Raw genomic sequence first — 20,115 nt, 5'->3', positions numbered from 1 at the left:
CAAATGCATTGCAAGCGTATTCTCCCATTTTGTCGGATGTGAGCGGAGTCTGCGCGGAACAACCTCTGCATCCCAGCAATCATCACCTGCCCCTCTGCCGGTTTTAGTTTCAGCACTGCTGCATTCTTTACGCTTACTACGTTATAGCACATAACCCGCCGTCATGGCTGATGCAGCTGTGTCTTTCGCAAAGGACTTTTTGGCTGGTGGAGTCGCCGCTGCGATCTCTAAAACGGCAGTTGCACCAATCGAGAGAGTGAAATTGCTACTGCAGGTAAGAACATAATGTGCGCGATACCAACATGTCTTATGTGTGACATGTAATGACTTTGTTATACATACGTATTTTGATATCATTTGACTTTACCCATGACATTGTTCATTTTGTGCAGATAAATTGTATGTGCCGGTGTAGATTAGTCACTGTTCGGAATTTCTCCTTGGGAGGCCATATTGAAGTCCTCTGCATGTATCATCCCAGCATCCCGTTAGCATCATCTGCGCTGCTGATGCTGATTCTGAGGCCTGCCGCACTACCCTGTGTGATAGTTCGCCCACTTCAGCCAGCAGTAGCGTAACAAGCGTCACACTGAAAATTACGCAGAAAGCGCATCATATTCTATTCTAGTTTATGACAGAACACAATATTGCGATTAATGTTATTTTGAAGGGTGGACTGAACAACGAAATCGTTATTCAGATATTGACAAGCTGCGACAGCTAACGTAAACCTAGCATGCACATCTGCAACCTTGCTTTTCTTGCTCGCCGCGGTCATCATCTGCAATCCTTTCACATTTCGTAGCGAAGTCTCCTACCTGTCGAAAATGTATGACTCAAGGTTGCAATTAGAATGCACATCGTGTGGATGGCAGATTGCGCACATTCGTCCAAGCATCATTGCGTGGATAATGACCAATGCATCTGTACTTGATCAATGTCGGACATGTGTGCTAAATAATTGATAGGCCCAATGAAGCCGTGGGAAAAAATACTGGAGATGAAACTCTTGCATTGTGGGACCTGGTTGGCCTTGTTATTAACCATGTTTTAACCTTGTCTATCCTCTCTCAGGTTCAACATGCCAGCAAGCAAATCGCCGCCGACCAGCAGTACAAAGGAATTATGGACTGTGTCGTGCGTATCCCTAAAGAACAAGGCTTTGTGTCTTTCTGGCGCGGTAATATGGCCAATGTCATCCGCTACTTTCCTACACAGGCCCTCAACTTCGCTTTCAAGGATAAGTACAAGAAGATTTTCCTCGGCGGTGTAGACAAACACACACAATTCTGGCGTTATTTCGCCGGTAACCTTGCGTCCGGAGGGGCTGCGGGAGCGACCTCTCTCTGTTTCGTGTACCCACTCGACTTTGCCCGTACCCGCTTGGCTGCCGATGTGGGCAAGGCCGGAGCCGGCAGGGAGTTCAGTGGCCTGGGTGACTGCTTGGTGAAGATATCTAAATCAGACGGGATCAAGGGCCTGTACCAGGGATTCAGCGTTTCCGTGCAGGGCATCATCATTTACAGGGCAGCCTACTTTGGCGTCTATGACACAGCGAAAGGTAAATTAGGCCACTGAGTATCTCCAAGGGAAGTCTCCCTACACAAAAAATGGGAGTAGGCCTAAGAGATATTGAAGAATAACAGGCCCTCTTCTAAATTAATATTTCACCACCACCCGTTTTTAAATAAACAATAGATGGATATCTCTATTCTCAAATATAATTTTATGACAAGTGAAATTTTTGTCAGTTCTTTGTCTGTTTTTTATTCAGAAGGTGTAAATTTGGCTAAAATTGATTCTGAACGTTTTGCTCATAGGAAGATAGGACTACTTAAAAGGAGACTTTTATCACAGACAAATTTAGTCCAACAACAGTTTGCACTTTGCAAACCTCAGCCTTAAAATATGTAAGATGTATTGCCTTTAGGTAGTGCATCTAAAGTCCTCTGTCTCTAGCATTCATTATTAGAAGTTAAATATAAATAAAACATCTGTAATCTGTCTTAATAATGTGCCTACATAATATGTATACCTGAATGTGTATTTGTTTAGTGTAACTGCTCATCCTCCTGTGTGCAGGTATGCTTCCAGACCCCAAGAACACTCACATTATGGTCAGCTGGATGATTGCCCAGTCTGTTACCGCGGTCGCTGGTCTTGTCTCCTACCCCTTCGACACGGTCAGGCGTCGTATGATGATGCAGTCAGGACGCAAAGGAGGTAAAGCTGTTGAGCGCATGCACACACACACATACACACACACACACACACACACTTATTACTGGTACCCTCTTTGTACCACTTTCTCTGCATGTCTACCTGTAATACACACACACACACACACACACACTCACACACACATACTTGTGAACATAACATTTCTTTCTTCACTCTTCACATACCGACTTCATTACTGCTTTCATGCTTATTTTGCATGACATATACTGTATGGATTACACACACACATAAATTCAAAGCAACACAAACAAACATAGTCATTGGGCTCAGTAAAGAGTGCTACGGATGTGTGCTTCACCCTGGTATCCACAACTCAAGTCTTTTTTGTAGATTTCCTCAATGAGGTCCCCCTCTTCACAGCCCTCTTCATAATGAGTGCCTCTTTTGAAGTTGTGGCCTGCGCTTTGCCAACCCCAACAGACAGACACACTCATACACACACACACACACACACACACACACACACACACAGCCTTCCTCTCTCTCACTCTCTCTGTTTCTGAGTAACTCCCTCATAATGACCGTCTTTATATCCGCCGGTCCGCTTGAGCCTTTGTTCTCTCTCTCTCTCTCCACACAGCTGACATTATGTACACTGGGACTCTGGACTGCTGGAGGAAGATCGCCCGCGATGAGGGCGGCAAGGCCTTCTTCAAAGGCGCCCTGTCTAACGTCCTGCGAGGCATGGGCGGTGCATTCGTGCTGGTGCTCTATGACGAGATCAAGAAGTATACTTAAGTGTCACCTGATGCACCCCCACTCCCTTCTCCCCCGATACCCCCTGCCAACCCAACCCAACCCACTCGGTAAGGAAGGGAAGAGGGGGTTTATATTAAATCATAATCACTATGATCAAGTACAGTATGTAGAGTAGCTGTAACCACTTAAAGTTTATGAAGCTTTGACCAAACCCCCATCCTCCCAACGAAGAATGTGTGGGGTCTAGGTTCTATCTAGTGCTAGAGGACAGATGTTTGACCAAGCCCTCCAGTTATTTATCTGTGTACTCGTCATTTTAAACACGGTGTAATTTTATTGCAATATTTGTTTGTCTGTTCATCTGTCTGATTGCACTGACAATGCATTTATTTTTGTTTCTCAACATGACCCCGCCAAAATAATAATAAAAAATGTTGGGAAAGATTGTCTCTGTCCTGTTATTATGACCGCTGCGCAGTGAAGAGGCGGTCATATAAGTTTAGTCAGAGTTTTTTTATATAGTTTTTTTCCAATAATTTTATGTCAACGATTCCCAGGACACCGAAAGGCCGGGGTGCACGAAACCTATGGGCATGTAGCCTCACAAGGATGACACGGAACCTTTGTTTTGATCCGTCGCCCCCCTGCCGGACTGGACTGGACTGCAAGGAGGGTAGGGCGGACACAGTTTTCTGTGAATATCTGGAGAACCGTAGGGGCTAGGAGGACCACATGTTTTGTATGTTGGCTTCTGGGGGCCATGTCAACCCATCCTATATCCACTCATTTGATGTATAGCGCCACCTAGTTAAAAATGAAAAAGCAAAAACGAGCCAGTAATAACAGGTATCTTTGGCTGACAGGTTCAAAACTGCACAGAATTTGAAGTGTAGGATCATTATGAATGCATGCCGTGGAATTCCGTTCATGGGGGACCATACAATAAATGAATGTTTAAATTTAGTGACTACACTACACATGCACACACATGCAGGCACACACACACACATAAACACACACACACACACACAAGCACAGACACACACACAAGATCCAAACATTTTGGGAAGGATTGATAATGTAACAGCTTCATCAAGCTTACATGCCTTTACAAGACCTGCGTGATAAGTTAGGATATTACACCGAACACTTATGGATAAACAAAACATCTTTATTACACCTATTACTCACACACACACACACTTAAAAGTGAACATACACACACGGACACACACACCCCATTACCCCACACACACTCACAAGCGAAAACACACACAAAAGCAAACGCACACACTCATTTACATACACAAAAGTTGCAAGAGAATGTGCAGGACTGAGCGGCGGTCATATTTTCATTACATGTTACTTATTGTGCTGTCATGTCTGTGTCGCATTGTAAGAATGTAGTGTGCTCAAAGGCATAGTTTCAATGTGTCTTTGGAAAATAGTTGGACACTGGAAGAAGTCTTAAATGAGCAGTAAAAAATATTAAATGGAACTGCTATTCCTAACAGTCTAGTTTTAACTTGGAACTTTTACAAACAATTTTTTTTGCCCAACATTCCAAAAAATATTTGTAAAATACTATTTATAACGGTAAAACACTTTACAGTTTTCACAAAAATACCATTTTCGTCATTTCCGTGTTGACAGCACCTTCCAGACCCAAATCCAAAAGATAAGGGTCTGGCCATGAATAATGTAATGGACCAACTCGAGGAGCGGCACCAAGCATGCATTTGAAAATCTCACTGCACGCAATTGGATAACAATATATGACCAATGTTTACTGACTGATTCCGGACTTCGACGCAATTGGATAACACTACGACTGTCATCTGTTTAGCTCGCCTCTGGCCCGTCTATATCAGATACACCGATGTGATTGGTGCCCCACAATACAAGGGGCATAAGTAATGAGCATCATCTCTCAATGCCAGAGTGACTCGCTAAGCAAATTCTGTCCTCCCGCGAGAACTCTGGATTTCCAGGGTAACCTTAGTGAGTGGCTACTGGCACAGCAGGCATGATGACTTTGTTCCTTCCTACCTTCCTATTCCTTCCTTCCGTCATACTACTCTTTGTCCACTAGGTGGAGCTACATGACTATCTAAAGTGCCCCTCCTGTAATGGTTCTCAGACTGTTTTCCCAGCAGTTATTATTATTATCACAAGGCCTCCAATAACAGGGGCACAACGTATCACCCCGTAGACAAGAAGCGAATGGGGTGGCCACAGAAGGAATGGAAATTCTCATTAAGTCCATCCAAAATGTATCTGGAAGAAAGTGTGATGTGAAGAGCATTTGGCTGGAGAGCGTGTTCCGTCTGTCAGGCAGACCTATAAAAGAATTGAATATGACTCTTTAATTCACAACAGACACACCCACCCCCCTCCAATTTCTGCCTCCCAAAAAACTTGATGTCTGTCCAGACCAGCGTTGCAAATGGACTTAAACAGGGGACACACTTGTGTGCAGTCATGGTAACGGTAGTGTGGAGATTCCTTGTGACATGTGCGCCATGTTTCCAGTATTTTTTTGGGGGGGTGGATGTGCTCTGAAGTGTTCCCTTCTCGCCATAATGAGGGGAGTCATGGTTTCTCTCTTATTTTCTTGTCAATCTGGCTCTTTAGTGGCGTCAGACTGATTTTCATTATAGGTGCACCCAAGTCTCAGAAAGAGGAGAAAGTGCAAGTCAAACCGGGGGCATTTTTTAGACTACTTATCATGGTAATTCACATATTGCATGGAAGCGTAATTTCAGCTCTGTGAGTCTGCGGAGTTTTGTGTGTTATGGCAAAACATCAAGACCGTGCACATTTATTTAATAAAGCAAATATCTGCTCAGAGCAGAAGAATTCAGAAGTTGTTCTTCAACTGCTACTCATTTTCCCTCCCATGTTGCCTTGCACAGATACCAACACAGATAACTGTTACGTGAAACCTTACATATGTTACACATATGACTAGAAAATAATATCCTCCCTCACACATGGGCTATATTTCTACATGGATAGTTCCATCCCCCTTCGTATGTCTCCGCAGAAAACTAGTCCCATGTAGCCTACATGAAGGCTATAACCATGTAAGCTTTCCATGGTGGTAAACCGTTTTTTGCTGTACATGGGTTAAAATTGACCCAGAATGAGACAAACAGAATTTGCTAGAAACTAAGGCGTGTAGTGATCACACATGCGTCATTACAGCTGTGCATGGCGTTTTTGTTTACCAGTAACAACAGAGTGCCTCTCTGCATGTCTACGTAATGAAACCCAGACAAGTCAATCAAGCTAACAGAGATCAAAGGCCAATGTAATTTACTGAAATGACCATAATATGGAGCAATCTTCTGTAACGTGAAGCCCCTTTCTCTCAGACTGCCAGTGTACTGTACATGTCAGTTAGATAGAGAGTTCTTTTATAGAAATGCAGCTTTGACAGACATTTTTTAATCCCCATCTGTAAGTAATTATAATAGTAGTGTTAAGTACTTTGATAAAATGACTGATTTAAACCCATTTGCTGCTCTCAGCAGGAAACCAATGACTACTTCCATATGTTGATATCGTTGCATGAATCATAGCTGAGTTTTGAAGCAAGATAAAGGCATCACTGAGTTTACAAACTTGGACTTCTTTCTTTTTCACCATATATTGCAGTGTACATGATATGACAGGCGAATAGGCCTACTTTTAATTATTTTGACACATTTGCACCAGCTGCTGAAAAGCATCCATTAGGACTAAGTATATAGAAGAACAATGTTTAGGCTTTATAACCAAAAGGGAAGTCATGTTCAAATAGGCCTACACATCAAAAGTCATATTTCATAAGATCTAGCAACATTTATGTGATAAATCAGGCTTGTAACACATCACATGAATACTGGCAATATCTTTAAGGAGGGAAATCCTGTTGAAATTATGCTTAGGCCTACTAAAATCTGAGTATTTGTCAGACATCATTTATAAAATGGAGTTTATGAAATTAAGGTAGGCTAATGTGCAAATATTAACCTGAAATGTTCTGAACGGTTATGAATCATCTTATCCACATGATGGTGCTAATGATTTGAAAATGAAAGCAGAAGCACACATGATACCAAGGGAACAATCAAATGCTTCAGGATAGCCTATTACCAGGTGACTACACATCAATAACAACGACCACAACAACAATGTTATAAGAAGTAGAAGGGATTAGCAGCAAATACAATAATGCTACCTACAATAGGCTACAAATCATTGTAGGTCTACAATAACATTGAGTAGCCTAAGTCCTTGATTTATTACTTTATCAACGTAGGCCTATGTTTTGTGTAGGCTATGGGCTGTAGCCTACGTAGCTACCGAACTGCTCTGTAGGACACAGAAACAAAACGAATATCTTCACATTAACACATTGTCATGAAGTCTGATCAATTGGGGAACATAGGTCTATATTAGCATTGTCTGTTAAAATGAACAAATCCTGAAATGTATCATAGGCCTATACGAATATGACTGACTGTGAAACATTACCATCGTAAGATAGGATATTGTTTTGTGGTCAGATGGATATTTCCTTCATGCAGTTGCTCCTTGAGCGAGTCACTGAGGTGGGGACTTTCCAAGTCTCGTCGCACTGGAACGGATCGTCAGAAGCCCGTCATGTGGACATCCATGAGCCTTTTAGCTGTTATTTTGAGACGTCTTCGTGGAGTAAAACACCTGCTAGAGAGCAGTGTCATCGCAACTCAATCACTTCTCGTCAGAGAATAAGATGTGTGTGTATGACAGACAGGGGTACGTCCATCGACATGCTGTCAATCGGTTTATGATGATTGTTTTCATATTTGTAGTCTTCAAAAATATTTATGGAAATGTAGGTCTGTTGAGGTTAACGTTGAAGTAGGGCATTTTATGTTTGTATTTCAGTCCTCATCTAAAGTAAATAAATATCTTGTCGGTAATTAACTTTTTTCAAAGAAATATATTGATAATTTAATGGTGTCAGTTAAGTGATAGGTTGAGTTTAGTTGACCTCTGACATATTTGATCAGTGACAAAACTCTAAAAACAAGAATACAGATACCATAGCAAAAAAAAAAAAAATGCTTTCAGAAATGTTATTTTCTATGAAGCACATATTACACATGTTTTTATCAAATGTGCCCCTCAGTGATTACAAACTCCACAGACACTCATTTGGATGGACTTTTTCTTACTTTAATGTCCCAGTTTTGTAATCTTAGCATGTTTTCAACCCCAAGTGCCCCATGCACCTATAGGTCAAGGCACCAACGCCAGTTTGCAAGTCAACTAATCTGGAAATCAGAAACCTCATGGCACAGCAGACAGATATCTGATATTAACTGAAGCGCCAACATGCCATCTTCCTCATCTGACAACACCAGTCGCGTGAGAGTTGGTCTGCAGGATCTTGCAAAAAGAAAAGATGACTTTTTTTTTTTGTTCTTTAAAAAGCCCAAGGAAAGCCTTGTTCAGACACTCTCAGTGTTTCAGCGTTGTTTTTTTGTGATGGTAGGTTGTGATAATAATTTGCTGTGCTTCTTCCTTGCGCAGGAACCTGTGGTCTGGCTCTGTGGTCAAACAGTGAAAACAAAAACCTGCTGCTGTTGTTCAGCTCCAAGGTGTTTATCATCAAAAGAATCACTTGGCCTCGGTAATTAGTCAAGCTAGTGCTAGCGTGACCTAATATAGTGTAGCTCTCTGTCCCTGATTAATCTGAATAGATGGATCCTCTCGCATTTTCGCTTTTTATGCTTTTGTTTTGTTTTCTTCCCCCCACACTCCCCTAGTTCCCTGACCTGCTTGTAAGTTCATTCCCACAAACAAACAAACAAGTAAACATGATGAGGGTCTTGTACATGACAAACCCTCTGTGGCGGCCTTTATCATGTCAGAAATTGTGGTGTGTTAACTATTGTCAGACAACATGGCACCTTGTTTAATGGGGCTCCTTCTGATACACATCATTCAGGCGGCAAACGGGCGAAGGGGGTGAGGCGAGCTCTTTCTCTCGGCTACGAGAAAGCCGACACTCTTTGCCTTAACCCTGCAGGCCTCGGCACACACCCGTCGGTGCGCACGCCAAACAATAGCAATCAATTCTCCGACATCAGAGAGAGGAGCTGAGGAGTAACTTATAAATGATATGCATCTCCTGCTGGTCCCATGGCAACGGCGTTGACTTTATTGTTGCGTTTTCTTTGATCCTGTGCCGGCTTTGATTCACTTTTCTCGTGCCCTTTTAGCTAAACACATCATCGGAATTTCCGTCTTTGTTCCTGACAAGCCTCGTCTTACCTCCACTTCTCCTCCGTCTCCGAGGCTCCTCCCTGAGGATGGAGCGCTCTCTCCCTCTCTGTCTCTCTCTGTCTCTCACTATCCCTCTCTCTCTTTCTCTCTCTCCCTCTCTCTCTCTCTTTTCCTCATTCTCTCTGGTGGAGACAGGATTCTTAACGGCATTCAAAGGCATATTTTCTCCCATCTCCTTGGCGCTGCCTTGCCTTGTCTCTCTCATTCTTTTTGACCTCTCCCCCCAGATCACTTGGTCCTACTCGGGGGGCTCAGCATGTGCACTCACACACATGCACACACAGACACACACACACACACATACACATACGCATACACATACACAGACACACTCACACACACACACACACACACACACACATACAGTACACAGACAGACAGACACACAGACACACACACACACAGACACACACAAACACGCAGATTGCTTGGCCCTGCTCAGGGCTCAATGGAGGCCTTCGACAGGCTCACTCTTTGCTGATGCAACGTGAGCTTTGAAAATGGCATCACACTTTTTTACCCATCTTTTTCCTCTTTTTCTCTTCCCTCTTCGTCTTTTCCTTTTCTCTATCTGTCGCTATCTTTCTCTCTCAGCCTCACTCTCTTATCTATCTATCTCTTTCTATTTATATATTTGTGTGTGTGTATGTGTGTGTGTGTGTGTGTGTGTTGAGACTACAATCTCTCGCCAAAAATACACATACACAGACAAGATGTGTAATTGTTAACTCTGAAAGGACAAACCTGCTAAACCCCTTTCAGAGGTGCCACCCACAAACTCGCATGCCCCTGGCTCCCCCGTGAAGGCCTGTGGTTTGTTCTGAGTACCATGTCTCATCTGTAATTCACAGAAATCACTGATGGCCAGTCTTGATACAGTCCTCTCTATGCGTGCGTGTGTGTGTGTGTGTGTGTGTGTGTGTGTGTGTGTGTGTGTGTGTGTGTGTGTGCGAATGCTTATCTGCTCCTGTGTCTAATTTATTACCAGTGGGGGAGGTTTCCTATGAGTAATGGGAGTTTTTTTTTTACCCAAATGATATACCTTCCACACCCCTAGACAAAGAGAAACAATTATATTATATTATATTATATCAAAAACAAGCCTCTTAAGGCTACGTCTACATTACGCCATTTTCGTTTTAAGAAGTCTTTTTAAGAGAAATGTATTCCGTGTTCACAAGGGCCGTTTCAGTTTCGAAGTTCATGGTTTGTGGGGATGGCTGGGTGTTTTGAAAGTGTATCACAAAATTTTTATTGCATCAAAAACCCATGAATGTGAATAACAAAGATCTCTTTGTTAAAACTCTTCACATCTGAGCAACTCATATTGAGTCATCAAATGGTCAGAACCATAGACTGTATATATAGAAGTTCTATATATACAGTCTATGGTCAGAACAGTATGCAAAGACCACAGTGTTGAAAAGAGTCAGATGTTACAGAACAGACAAGGGCGCACTAGATAATACGCCAAACTGTCTCTGCACAGCCCCTTTCAAAAGATTAAAAGCAAAAAAACAAAATCGATTAAAAGGTTAATGTGCCAGGCTCATTCTCTAAGGTATCCCAGAGGGAAAAAAGGCAGTGAATACTGGAATGTGATCCCTGTGGTAATCAGCTGATAAACACCCCCCAAACAAGCCTGGGCCTGAGAGCAAGTCAAGGAAGTGCTTGCAGTCCATCTTCCGTATGTTTTTTTTCTCTCTGTCGAGAGGAAGCGAAACGATCGGTTGGTAAAGGTGTCATCCACAGAGCAACTCTCAGTGTCTCAGCGTCTACCCAGAGTGTCAAGAAGCTACCGCACGTCTCAGTCGCTGCTCAAAAGGCTGCTATGATGAGCCAGACCACACAGATCCTCTGGCTACTTCTGCTCCCGTTCCTCAGTTTCATTGCTGGTTTTAACCCGAAAGGTAAGAGGTCCACCTTTTTAAACTCACATATCCAGAGAGGCACAGGTTATGTGGTTTATGGTGCACCACATTTTGGTATACATATTACAAGAGAAGCTTTTGGTTTTATAAACATTGTGAAGAACAACAAATATTAACTACAGGCTTAACACTAAATAAATACAAAAATCATCGCATTTTATTTATTGATTTATAAATATTAGAAATTATTTATATTCATGCAGCAACAACAACAACAACTAGATGTACCGCAGAGCGGTACAAAATATGACCGCCGCCCAGTCCAGCACATTTTTTCCACAAAAAGAAATCACGCTGAAAGGCCTATATGATTCTAACTGTCTCACTAAATTGCATTATCCACACTCAATTCTCACTGGTATCTGCTAGACAACAAGTACCAAAACATGATTAGTTCATAGATTTCACATGTAAAATTCATTTTATACAACCCCACCTCCATCTTGCCTGTTCATAATTATGAGAAATTCTTGATTGTTTGTGTTATGTTTATGTTATGTGTGTGGGTGTGTGTGTGTGTGAGAGTGTGTGTGTGTGTGTGTGTGTGTGTGTGTGTGTGTGTGTGTGTGTGTGTGTGTGTGCCTGCGTATGTGCCTGTGCATGGAAGCGTACATATGTCTACTGTGTGAGTATGTGTCATGATTACTGTGAATGTGTGTGTGTGTGTGTATCTGTTTGTGCACATGTGTGCACATGAACTGGGCTAACATGACCCCTGGAGGCAAATATACGGAAAAAATGGTCATCCTAGGCCCTACAGTTCTCAAGATATTCACAGAGAACTGTGTCTGGCCTACCCTCCTTTCGGGGGGTCCAGTCCAGCGGGGGGGCTACAGATCAAAACGAAAAATGACAGTTCCATGCTATCCATGTGGGGGTACATGCCCACCAAGTTTTGTGTACCCCGGTCTTTCAGTGTCCCGGGAATCCTTGTTGGTGTACGTCACTAAATGTACACATAAATTGTTTTATTGTAAGGCCCCCCATGAACGAAAGTACACAAAACTTGGCATGCATTCGGAGGGTGTCATAATGATCCTACACTTTCAATTTCGTGCAGTTTTGACCATGTCAGCCAGAGATATTGTGATGAAAACACCTAATTTTTTGCTTTTTAATTTTTAACTAGGTGGCGCTATACATGAAATAAGTGGTAATGGGATGGGTTGACATGGCCCCTTGAGATCAACATACAAAAAAAAGGTGGACCTCCTAGGCCCTACGGTTCTCGAGATATTCACAGAAAACTGTCTCCGGCCACCTACAGGCCAATTGGTGTATAGTAACATAAATTAATTTATTGTGTGGCCCCCCATGAACGGAATTCCACGAAACTTGGCGTGCATTCAGAGGGTGTCATAATGATCCTACACTTCCAATTTCGTGCAGTTTTGACTATGTTAGGTCACAGATACCTGCGATTACAACACCTCATTTTTACTTTTTTGTGTTTAACTAGGTGGCGCTATACATGAAATGAGTGGTTATGGAATGGGTTGACATGGCCCCTTGAGATCAACATACAAAAGAAAAATGGTCCTCCTAAACCTTACGGTTCTCGAGATATTCACAGAAAACTGTGTCTGCCCTACCCTCCTTTCGGGGGGTGCAGTCCAGCGGGGGGGCTACAGTTAAAAACGAAAAACGATGGTTCCATGCTATCCATATGGGGTTACATGCCCACCAAGTTTCGTCTACCCCGGTCTTTCAGTGTCCCGGGAATCATTGACAGAAATTTGGACATGCGAAAAAGAAAAAAAAAAAAAAAAAAAAAAAAAAAAAATCTGACTAAACCTATATGACCGCCGCTTCGCTGCGCGGCGGTCATAATAATAATAGTAATAATAATTTTGTAATCAGGTCTGTCTGTCTGTGTGTCTGTCAAAGTGGTCTGAGGTACTTCACATTTTTGTACAAGACCGAACGAAGGTCATCATATCTCTGCCATCCTACATAATCCTCTGGATCCAGGTCAGAATGCAGAAGCTGGAATTTACCACCTCCACCATCTAGTGTTACTGTAATCAGCCACCCACCTGTGGGTCTGTAGTTTTGAAAGACACCAAAAGGGCAACAAATGCCCACCCACCCCCCTGATGATATCACAGAATCAAAGCAAACTGCAAGGCTCAGAGAGTTGGAGGAGGGAGAGAGTGAATAAGAGAGGGAGAAAGACAGAACCCAGAACCAGATTTAACGTGGGTGAGCAGGAAGATACATCGCCCTCACAGGAAACCACAGCACCGTCCTGAGCTACAGGAGTAACACTTTCTATTCATGGATAAAAAAAAAAACCTACCTCACGCTTGGCAGTAGTCTTACATTTTGTAAGTCAATCAAGCAGACAAAATTAGACATCTACCACTTCAACTTGTAAATTGTAAATTCTCATTGATTGCCCAAATTGACAGAACTTTTCGCAAATACAAATGTTTTGGACATAGATACTAGACATGTATACACACATTTAGTAACCAGACTATGAACTCTGAAACAGTCCCAATATTGTAGCCTAATCTGGACTATAAACTGGAGTCTAAACTATCTCATTTCAATCCGAGTTTTGTATTACAAAACTAGACACTTGTTAAACAGTGACCTTTTTGCCATAGTTAGTGGCCTTTCAATTAGCCATAACCAATGATGCAACATCATTTTTACTCTTGTGCCCCGTTAGGAGGGAAGAGGGTTTTGGGTAACACTTTACTTGACGGGTGAGTTCATAACACATTCATAGCAGCTGTCATAAACTGCACATAAAGCATTCATGACTGTTTCATGAGACATGACTCAACATTCATAGCAGACCTTTCATGAACGTGGAAGACAGAACGACGACAATATGTCAAAATAAAAGTTCAACATCGTATTTGTGTAACCTGGATACCATTAATTTGATCTCTCCAGCCTTTGTAAATATTTCATGAATATCTTATGAAGTCTACATTGAATGTCACTTTACTATACAAGTTGTGAAGTATTTGTAATCACTGAGTTTAACACTGGGAGGTAAACTAGCCTACATTCAGTTTTATTTGTGTAACCTGGAGCGGTTGGACATTCCCAGTAGCAAAATATGAGAAATCATCTGCAAAGGTTACATCAATGAAAAAATATATTTTTATGAAACAAAAATTATTTGCTTGACCATGTTCTGTCTTTTTGGCACTAGAGTAGCCCATTGACTCAGATGTGACGTGATCAAGAGGTTTGGACCAAAAACGGCAATACTGCTTTGCGATTGTTGGACTTTTATTCTCGTCGTTCTGTCTTCCACATTCATGAAAGGTTGGTATTAATGTTGAGTCATGTCTCATGAAACAGTCACGAGTACTTTATGTGCAGTTTATGACAGCTGCTATGAATGTGTACTCACCCGTCAAGTAAAGTGTTACCGGGTTTTGTAATGGGGTTAGTCCATCCATGTGTGTGCACGTGAATCACCATGTCTTGGTCCTCCAACCTTATCAACCAGATCTGGCTCAGAATGCAGGTGCTGGAATTTTATTTAATTTGGGTATTATGGCATGGCAGGGTCAAGGGTCTACAAACATCTGACTTCTTTTGTTAAATACCAGATAAAATGTGATGTACTTCCAAACTGGGGTTTTTGTCTGTGACTTCCAAAATTTCTCTGTGACTTCCAAATCCCATCTGAAATCCAAATCCCATCTGAAATTCTGTAGTGTAAACTTGTCCTTAGGTAACGTTGAGAAGCTATTAAGCTATTAGCTTCGTCTCTAATTTAAATGCTGGGCAAGGTGCAAAGTCAGACCACAAGCAAAGTTCTCATGCATGAATTAATGGTATAGCTGACCCACCTATGTGCTCAGGATCTTTCTCATGGTATTATATTTGAAAATAGATTTTGCACAGTTATTGCATATACTAACAATTAGTAAGACTACACAGGATTGAAATTAGGGCCCACAGAGTTTCTAGATGCACAAAACCCACTGTGGACAAAAAGCAAGCGAAACAACCATACACGCCTCCATGAGGATAACTGCAAGTTAGCCCCCAACTCAAACATTGATTTGCATTATCATGCATTATTATGGCATAGTATTGCCATTATTTCCCTTCTGGATAAACTTCAGAAATGTACATACTTAATAAATTTAAGCTAAAAATTGTTTTGAACTTAATAGCAACTAGAAACTCTCAGGAACTTTCAGCCTCTCCACAGCTGGGGGAAAAGTATAACTGTAATCATTGATTATAATAATAATAATACATTTTATTTAAAGGCGCCTTTCTTGGCACTCAAGGATACCAGATTATAAATTGGGGGAAAGGATAACTGTAATCATTGATTATAATAATAATAATACATTTTATTTAAAGGCGCCTTTCTTGGCACTCAAGGATACCAGATTATAAATTGGGGGAAAGGATAACTAATCGTTGATTATGAACTGGGGGAAAGTATAACCGTATTTGATTATAAATTGGGGAAAAGTATAACTGTAATCACTGATTATAAATTGGGGGAAAGGATAACTGTAATCGTTGATTATGAACTGGGGGAAAGTATAACTGTAATCATTGATTATAAATTGGGGGAAAGGATAACTGTTATCACTGACATGTGTCTAAATACACAACAGTTCCTACACATAGCAACATGTACAAAAGACACTCTATAGATTTTTGTGTATAACACACTATGCTTTCTTCAACATATTCCACAAACCCCATTCAACATGATTTTAATGCTTGCTGAACTCATGTCGTAATTATAGAGTGTTCATGTTGTTGTTGGATTTCAGTGTGTGGATTCAAACACTATGGATGTGGCTGTGGCAAACATCTTAGTCACGTTCTTTTTTTTTCCACATTTTCAATAACCAGTTTAGTCACCATTGCCACAGATGTGTCTCTGCTTATCTGAACTGATACTGCAGGTGTTAGACGACTTTAGTTCTTTTTGGTCTTCTAGAAGTGGATTTCTTCAAGTGCCAACCGTGCCTGTGTAATGTTTCTCCAGCTATTGATGTAGAAAAGATCAAACTAAGCATCAATGAAACTGGACAACATTTGCTACTGTCATGGAGCAACCCAGAGCCAGATATTAGACCAACATGCTACGACACCCACCTGCAGTACATGAGCAGTTGCCATGAGAACTGGACGGTAAGTATCATGTAATCAAAGAGAGTATCATAGAGTTTGTTTGCTTTTTTTTATGCCTGTAAGAATTCATATGCATTTAGGTTTCTTTCTGGTCTCTGCACATATATAGGTAGCCTATAATAACAAAACAAGGAACTTCAGCTTAGCTGTAACACAGGGCAGAGGAAGATACGGGTTTAAAGTGAGAATGAGATATGGATGCAGGGGGAGCAGCTGGAGTACCTGGACACGAGAGAAGTGGACCATTGAAGGGAATTCAGGTTAATGTTTACTCTTGTCCTTTCCATACAAGGTTGAATTCCCTGTCTTTTGGTCTTCATAGAGGTCTTAGTTTGAATCATTATTCTATATGTTCTGTTTGTAATAACTCCACAGTGTTACTTACCAATGTTTGTCATTTTATAACAAATCTACATCTATTTGTGTGAGATCCTATGATCAGGAGGAAGAGAGCAGGTTTCTGCAATGCATTTGTATTCCAGAATTTAAATCAATTCTGACTCAAATGTTCTTTTACCTCCTCAGTCCCATGCAACATGGACCCTCCACAGGGCACAGCATACTATCCTGTCTTATGGACTTTAATTGCTGTGATTCTCATCCTACTTTTATTCCTGTCAACACAAAAATGGCAAGTACCCTGTTCATCTTCCCCTTTAAGGTTTTGTGTGGCAGAAATGTTTACTCATAATGACTCATAGTGTAACTCGTATAACTTTGTATAAACGGGATATCGGAATATTACGCCATGATAATGCCACTTACTGTGTGGCAACAATGAATTGAGTTCGTTCTTACAGGATCAGGAATTATATTCTTCAAAATATTCCAGACCCAAAGCATGTACAACAGAATATGTTGAACTTCAGTCATTCAGCGGTAAAGAAAATTATATCAACACTATCAATATCAACATCAAATATCACTCAGATCTTACAGTAACTCAACTTGTCTGTCTTGTCCTGTAGTGGTGGGAAAACACTTCTCTTAAAGGGGAATGTGTGGCCATCGAGGTTGAAGAGGTTGTTATCGACCAGGTAAACCAGGACGAAAAGAAACACAAAGAAGAAGAGCAGAAGGCAGAGGAGGAGGAAGATGATGAGGAAGAGGAGGAGGAAAGGCAGCGAGAAAAAGAGGAAGAGGACATGGTGCAGTTGCTGACTGAGGAGGGTTGTGGGGACCTGCGCATACTGGAGGGGGGTTCCCCGGTGCCAGCTCTTGCTCAGCCTGGCATCAGCTACGGAGGAACCTACATCCTCTGGCCCAGTCAGACGTGAACATCTCAACAGGGGGATCACCGTAGATCAGGAAAGATAACAGGCACAAAAACAAAAACATAGTATTCATGTTTTTTTTTTCTATTTCAGTGCAGCAGTTTGGAGACTAGTGAAACGAGTCTTCACAGATTCCACACAGAAACATCTCCCTTTGAATGAAGAGCTTTTAAAATGTGCAGTTACTGTACAGTGCTACACTCGGAGCCCCCATGTTCATTCCCCCAGAGTGTAGCACTGTAGCTCTGGCAGCTCCAGCTGTTGGCTGCATCTAAGTAGAACCATTTTTTTCGTAGTAGCCTACTCGGTGACCTTGAGAAACAGATCTATGTGAAAAATCACCAGAATTCTTCTTTAAGCGAATACAGTTTTCATGCATGGCTATAAAGAAATGCTATAAGGTTTTGCTACCATAGCTTGCACATGAAATGGTAAGGGTTTATAGAACAACACCTCGAGGTGAGTGATCAAAGGGCATGGGCCAGAATCTCAGAAGTTTTTTATGGATCTGAGGTGGTTGGTCAGTTCCTGAGTTATTGTTACGTTTGCATTTAGTCTCCTCTTGGGTGTGTTAATTTGTTGATTAACATATATTTCATCCTGCTTTTTGATTTCATATAAAATGGTGTATGCTATTGCAGGAGTACCGTTGTGTGTGCTTGTTTGCTCCAGTTTAAATGTGATTGTCTTTTATAAATCAGAAATTATCTAAACGATAAATGCAGCTTTTTTCACTTATTTAAAGCAGCACTGAATCTACCGTTTTTGCTTAAACTATCCTGTTGTTGATCACTCATAGTGAATATAAGCACCAGATTGTGGTTTTAAACATGTAACTTTGGCTTTTTGAAAACAATCAGTGAATTTTGTTTTGCTGTACTCATCGTTGTAACCAGGTTGCATCATAAGGTGATGATGGGAATTCTGTTATATTTTAGAAGATAAACTAAAAAGAAACTTCAGAGAAAACTTTTCTAGAACTTGTGTAGCTTTAAACAGCTTTGACCAATATTGAAGCGTAATTATAAAGCCTAAAAGTGACTGAAATAGTCATCATGCCCATGGACTATATGCAGGCGCCAGTTAGAGATCTGATTGGACTGATATCTGAATATTCTTCTTGGCTTTTGGTCATGTCCTAGCCTATTTGTTTGGTGTTTGGTGTTTTTTTAGTCTTAACCCACCCAACTGTAAAGCACTTTGGAACAGCTTCTGTTCTAAAAAGAGCTATCAATAAATTTGAACTTTGTTATGAACATGTTATGGAAAATGGCATTCCCAGTGATAAGCAACAGTCAGTGTGAGCCTTCCGTAGGTGTCTTAGGCCTAATTCAATGAAACACCTATGAAGGAAGGTGCCTGATAACCCCAGTGAAATGCTCCCAAAGGCTGCTCTGTTGGTTATGCTGTTTCTTTGTGCACAAAGGTTGCTTTGTTGGTGATTTTGGTTCTTGCCAGCACATGTGATAGTCAATGATTGGCCACAGTGGAGAATCTCTTAACTACAGCGCAAGGAATTGAACACCTCTTTTGTGTATATCCAAAATGTATTTGATAAATTGACAGTGTCTTATTATCATCTTTATTTGTATATTTTGAATGTGATAACTGCATATGTCACATGCTTATAACATGTCATAACATGAACTAATATTAAGGCTGAAATGAAAATAACATTTTAAGTGTCAGTAATTAAAAGTGTTACTATTACATCACTGGACATTCACAGGCTTCTAAGTTAAATGATGGGCAAAGTGCAGAGTCAGTCAATGAGCAAAGTGTCTCATGTATGAACTAAAGCTATCATGTAGCTTGGGGAAGCATTGAGAAGACCTACCAGTGTGTGTGCTCAGGATCTGGCTATTAAATTAGCAAATAGATTTTGCCTATGTTATTAAATTAACATTGTTTAGACTTAAGACTTTGGGCTTTGCCCATCATTGACTGTCATGACAAGAAATGTCATTTGCTATGACACATTCATGAGCGGGTAATGTTAGTGTTGTGACAGAGGGTTCAAGTATAAAGGATTGCCAAAAGGTTGCATTAGAAGTCAGGCGTTGGCAGCTGTGGTTAATGCTGACACAACTGGCCGCCCACTCACTTTTGCTCATGGAGATGTCTGTCAGTCAAGAGCACCTGTTGGAAACAATTGTGCAGATGTTTTCTCTGCTCTCCATGACTGGGGTGCTACTGTGGGGCCAGTGGATTCTCAATGGAAATGGAAAACCCCTTGACATAATAATCCCCCGATGCTGTGTTGGTCAAGCCATCTCTACACAGAGTGCTGATGAAACACTGATCAGTTCCCATTTCCTCCTGCAATTGAATACCTTACGAGAGGGCATATTTCACTATTGAAATCCTTCAGGACAAATGGCAGGAGGCTATGTAATTCAAATACCTGGCATGTAGCTATTTTAAACAATGTCCCTGTATGAACCTAAGATGTGTGTCAAAATGGGCCTTTACAAATTCCCTACAATCCTAGAAAAGAAACACTTCATCAGAAC

At 41.3% G+C, this 20,115-nt stretch overlaps 2 protein-coding genes across 5 annotated transcripts; both read left to right on the top strand.

Annotated features, from left to right (window-relative positions):
• The first annotated feature begins 30 nt into the window (after positions 1-30).
• On the top strand, positions 31-3,382 carry slc25a6 (solute carrier family 25 member 6). The gene is made up of 4 exons (XM_076263390.1): positions 31-274; positions 1,075-1,561; positions 2,083-2,223; positions 2,822-3,382. The coding sequence occupies exons 1-4, from the start codon at positions 164-166 to the stop codon at positions 2,977-2,979; spliced, it is 897 nt and encodes a 298-aa protein (XP_076119505.1). The 5' UTR covers positions 31-163; the 3' UTR covers positions 2,980-3,382.
• A 7,591-nt stretch (positions 3,383-10,973) lies between these two features.
• Positions 10,974-19,312, top strand: crlf2 (cytokine receptor like factor 2). 4 transcript variants are annotated; one of them, XM_076263386.1, is made up of 8 exons: positions 11,120-11,171; positions 13,870-13,906; positions 14,370-14,480; positions 16,183-16,328; positions 16,438-16,588; positions 16,854-16,959; positions 17,129-17,207; positions 17,297-19,312. In XM_076263386.1, exons 3-8 carry the CDS (start codon positions 14,474-14,476, stop codon positions 17,603-17,605), a joined length of 798 nt encoding a protein of 265 aa, XP_076119501.1. In that variant the 5' UTR covers positions 11,120-11,171; positions 13,870-13,906; positions 14,370-14,473; the 3' UTR covers positions 17,606-19,312. The 4 variants fall into 4 exon arrangements, with proteins under 4 accessions (XP_076119498.1, XP_076119499.1, XP_076119501.1 ...); XM_076263385.1 differs by having other exon boundaries at positions 14,365-14,480; XM_076263384.1 differs by lacking the exon at positions 13,870-13,906 and having other exon boundaries at positions 11,081-11,171; positions 14,365-14,480.
• Positions 19,313-20,115: the final 803 nt, after the last annotated feature.

The sequence above is a fragment of the Alosa pseudoharengus genome, unplaced genomic scaffold, assembly GCF_046254945.1.
Source record: "Alosa pseudoharengus isolate Yale_2024_CS ecotype anadromous, Long Island Sound unplaced genomic scaffold, YU_APseudo_1.1 YU_APseudo_1.1_scf_3, whole genome shotgun sequence".
Taxonomy (NCBI): Eukaryota; Metazoa; Chordata; class Actinopteri; order Clupeiformes; family Clupeidae; genus Alosa; species Alosa pseudoharengus.
Note: the sequence above shows the minus strand (reverse complement) of the source record. Positions and strands in the feature narration are given on the sequence as shown.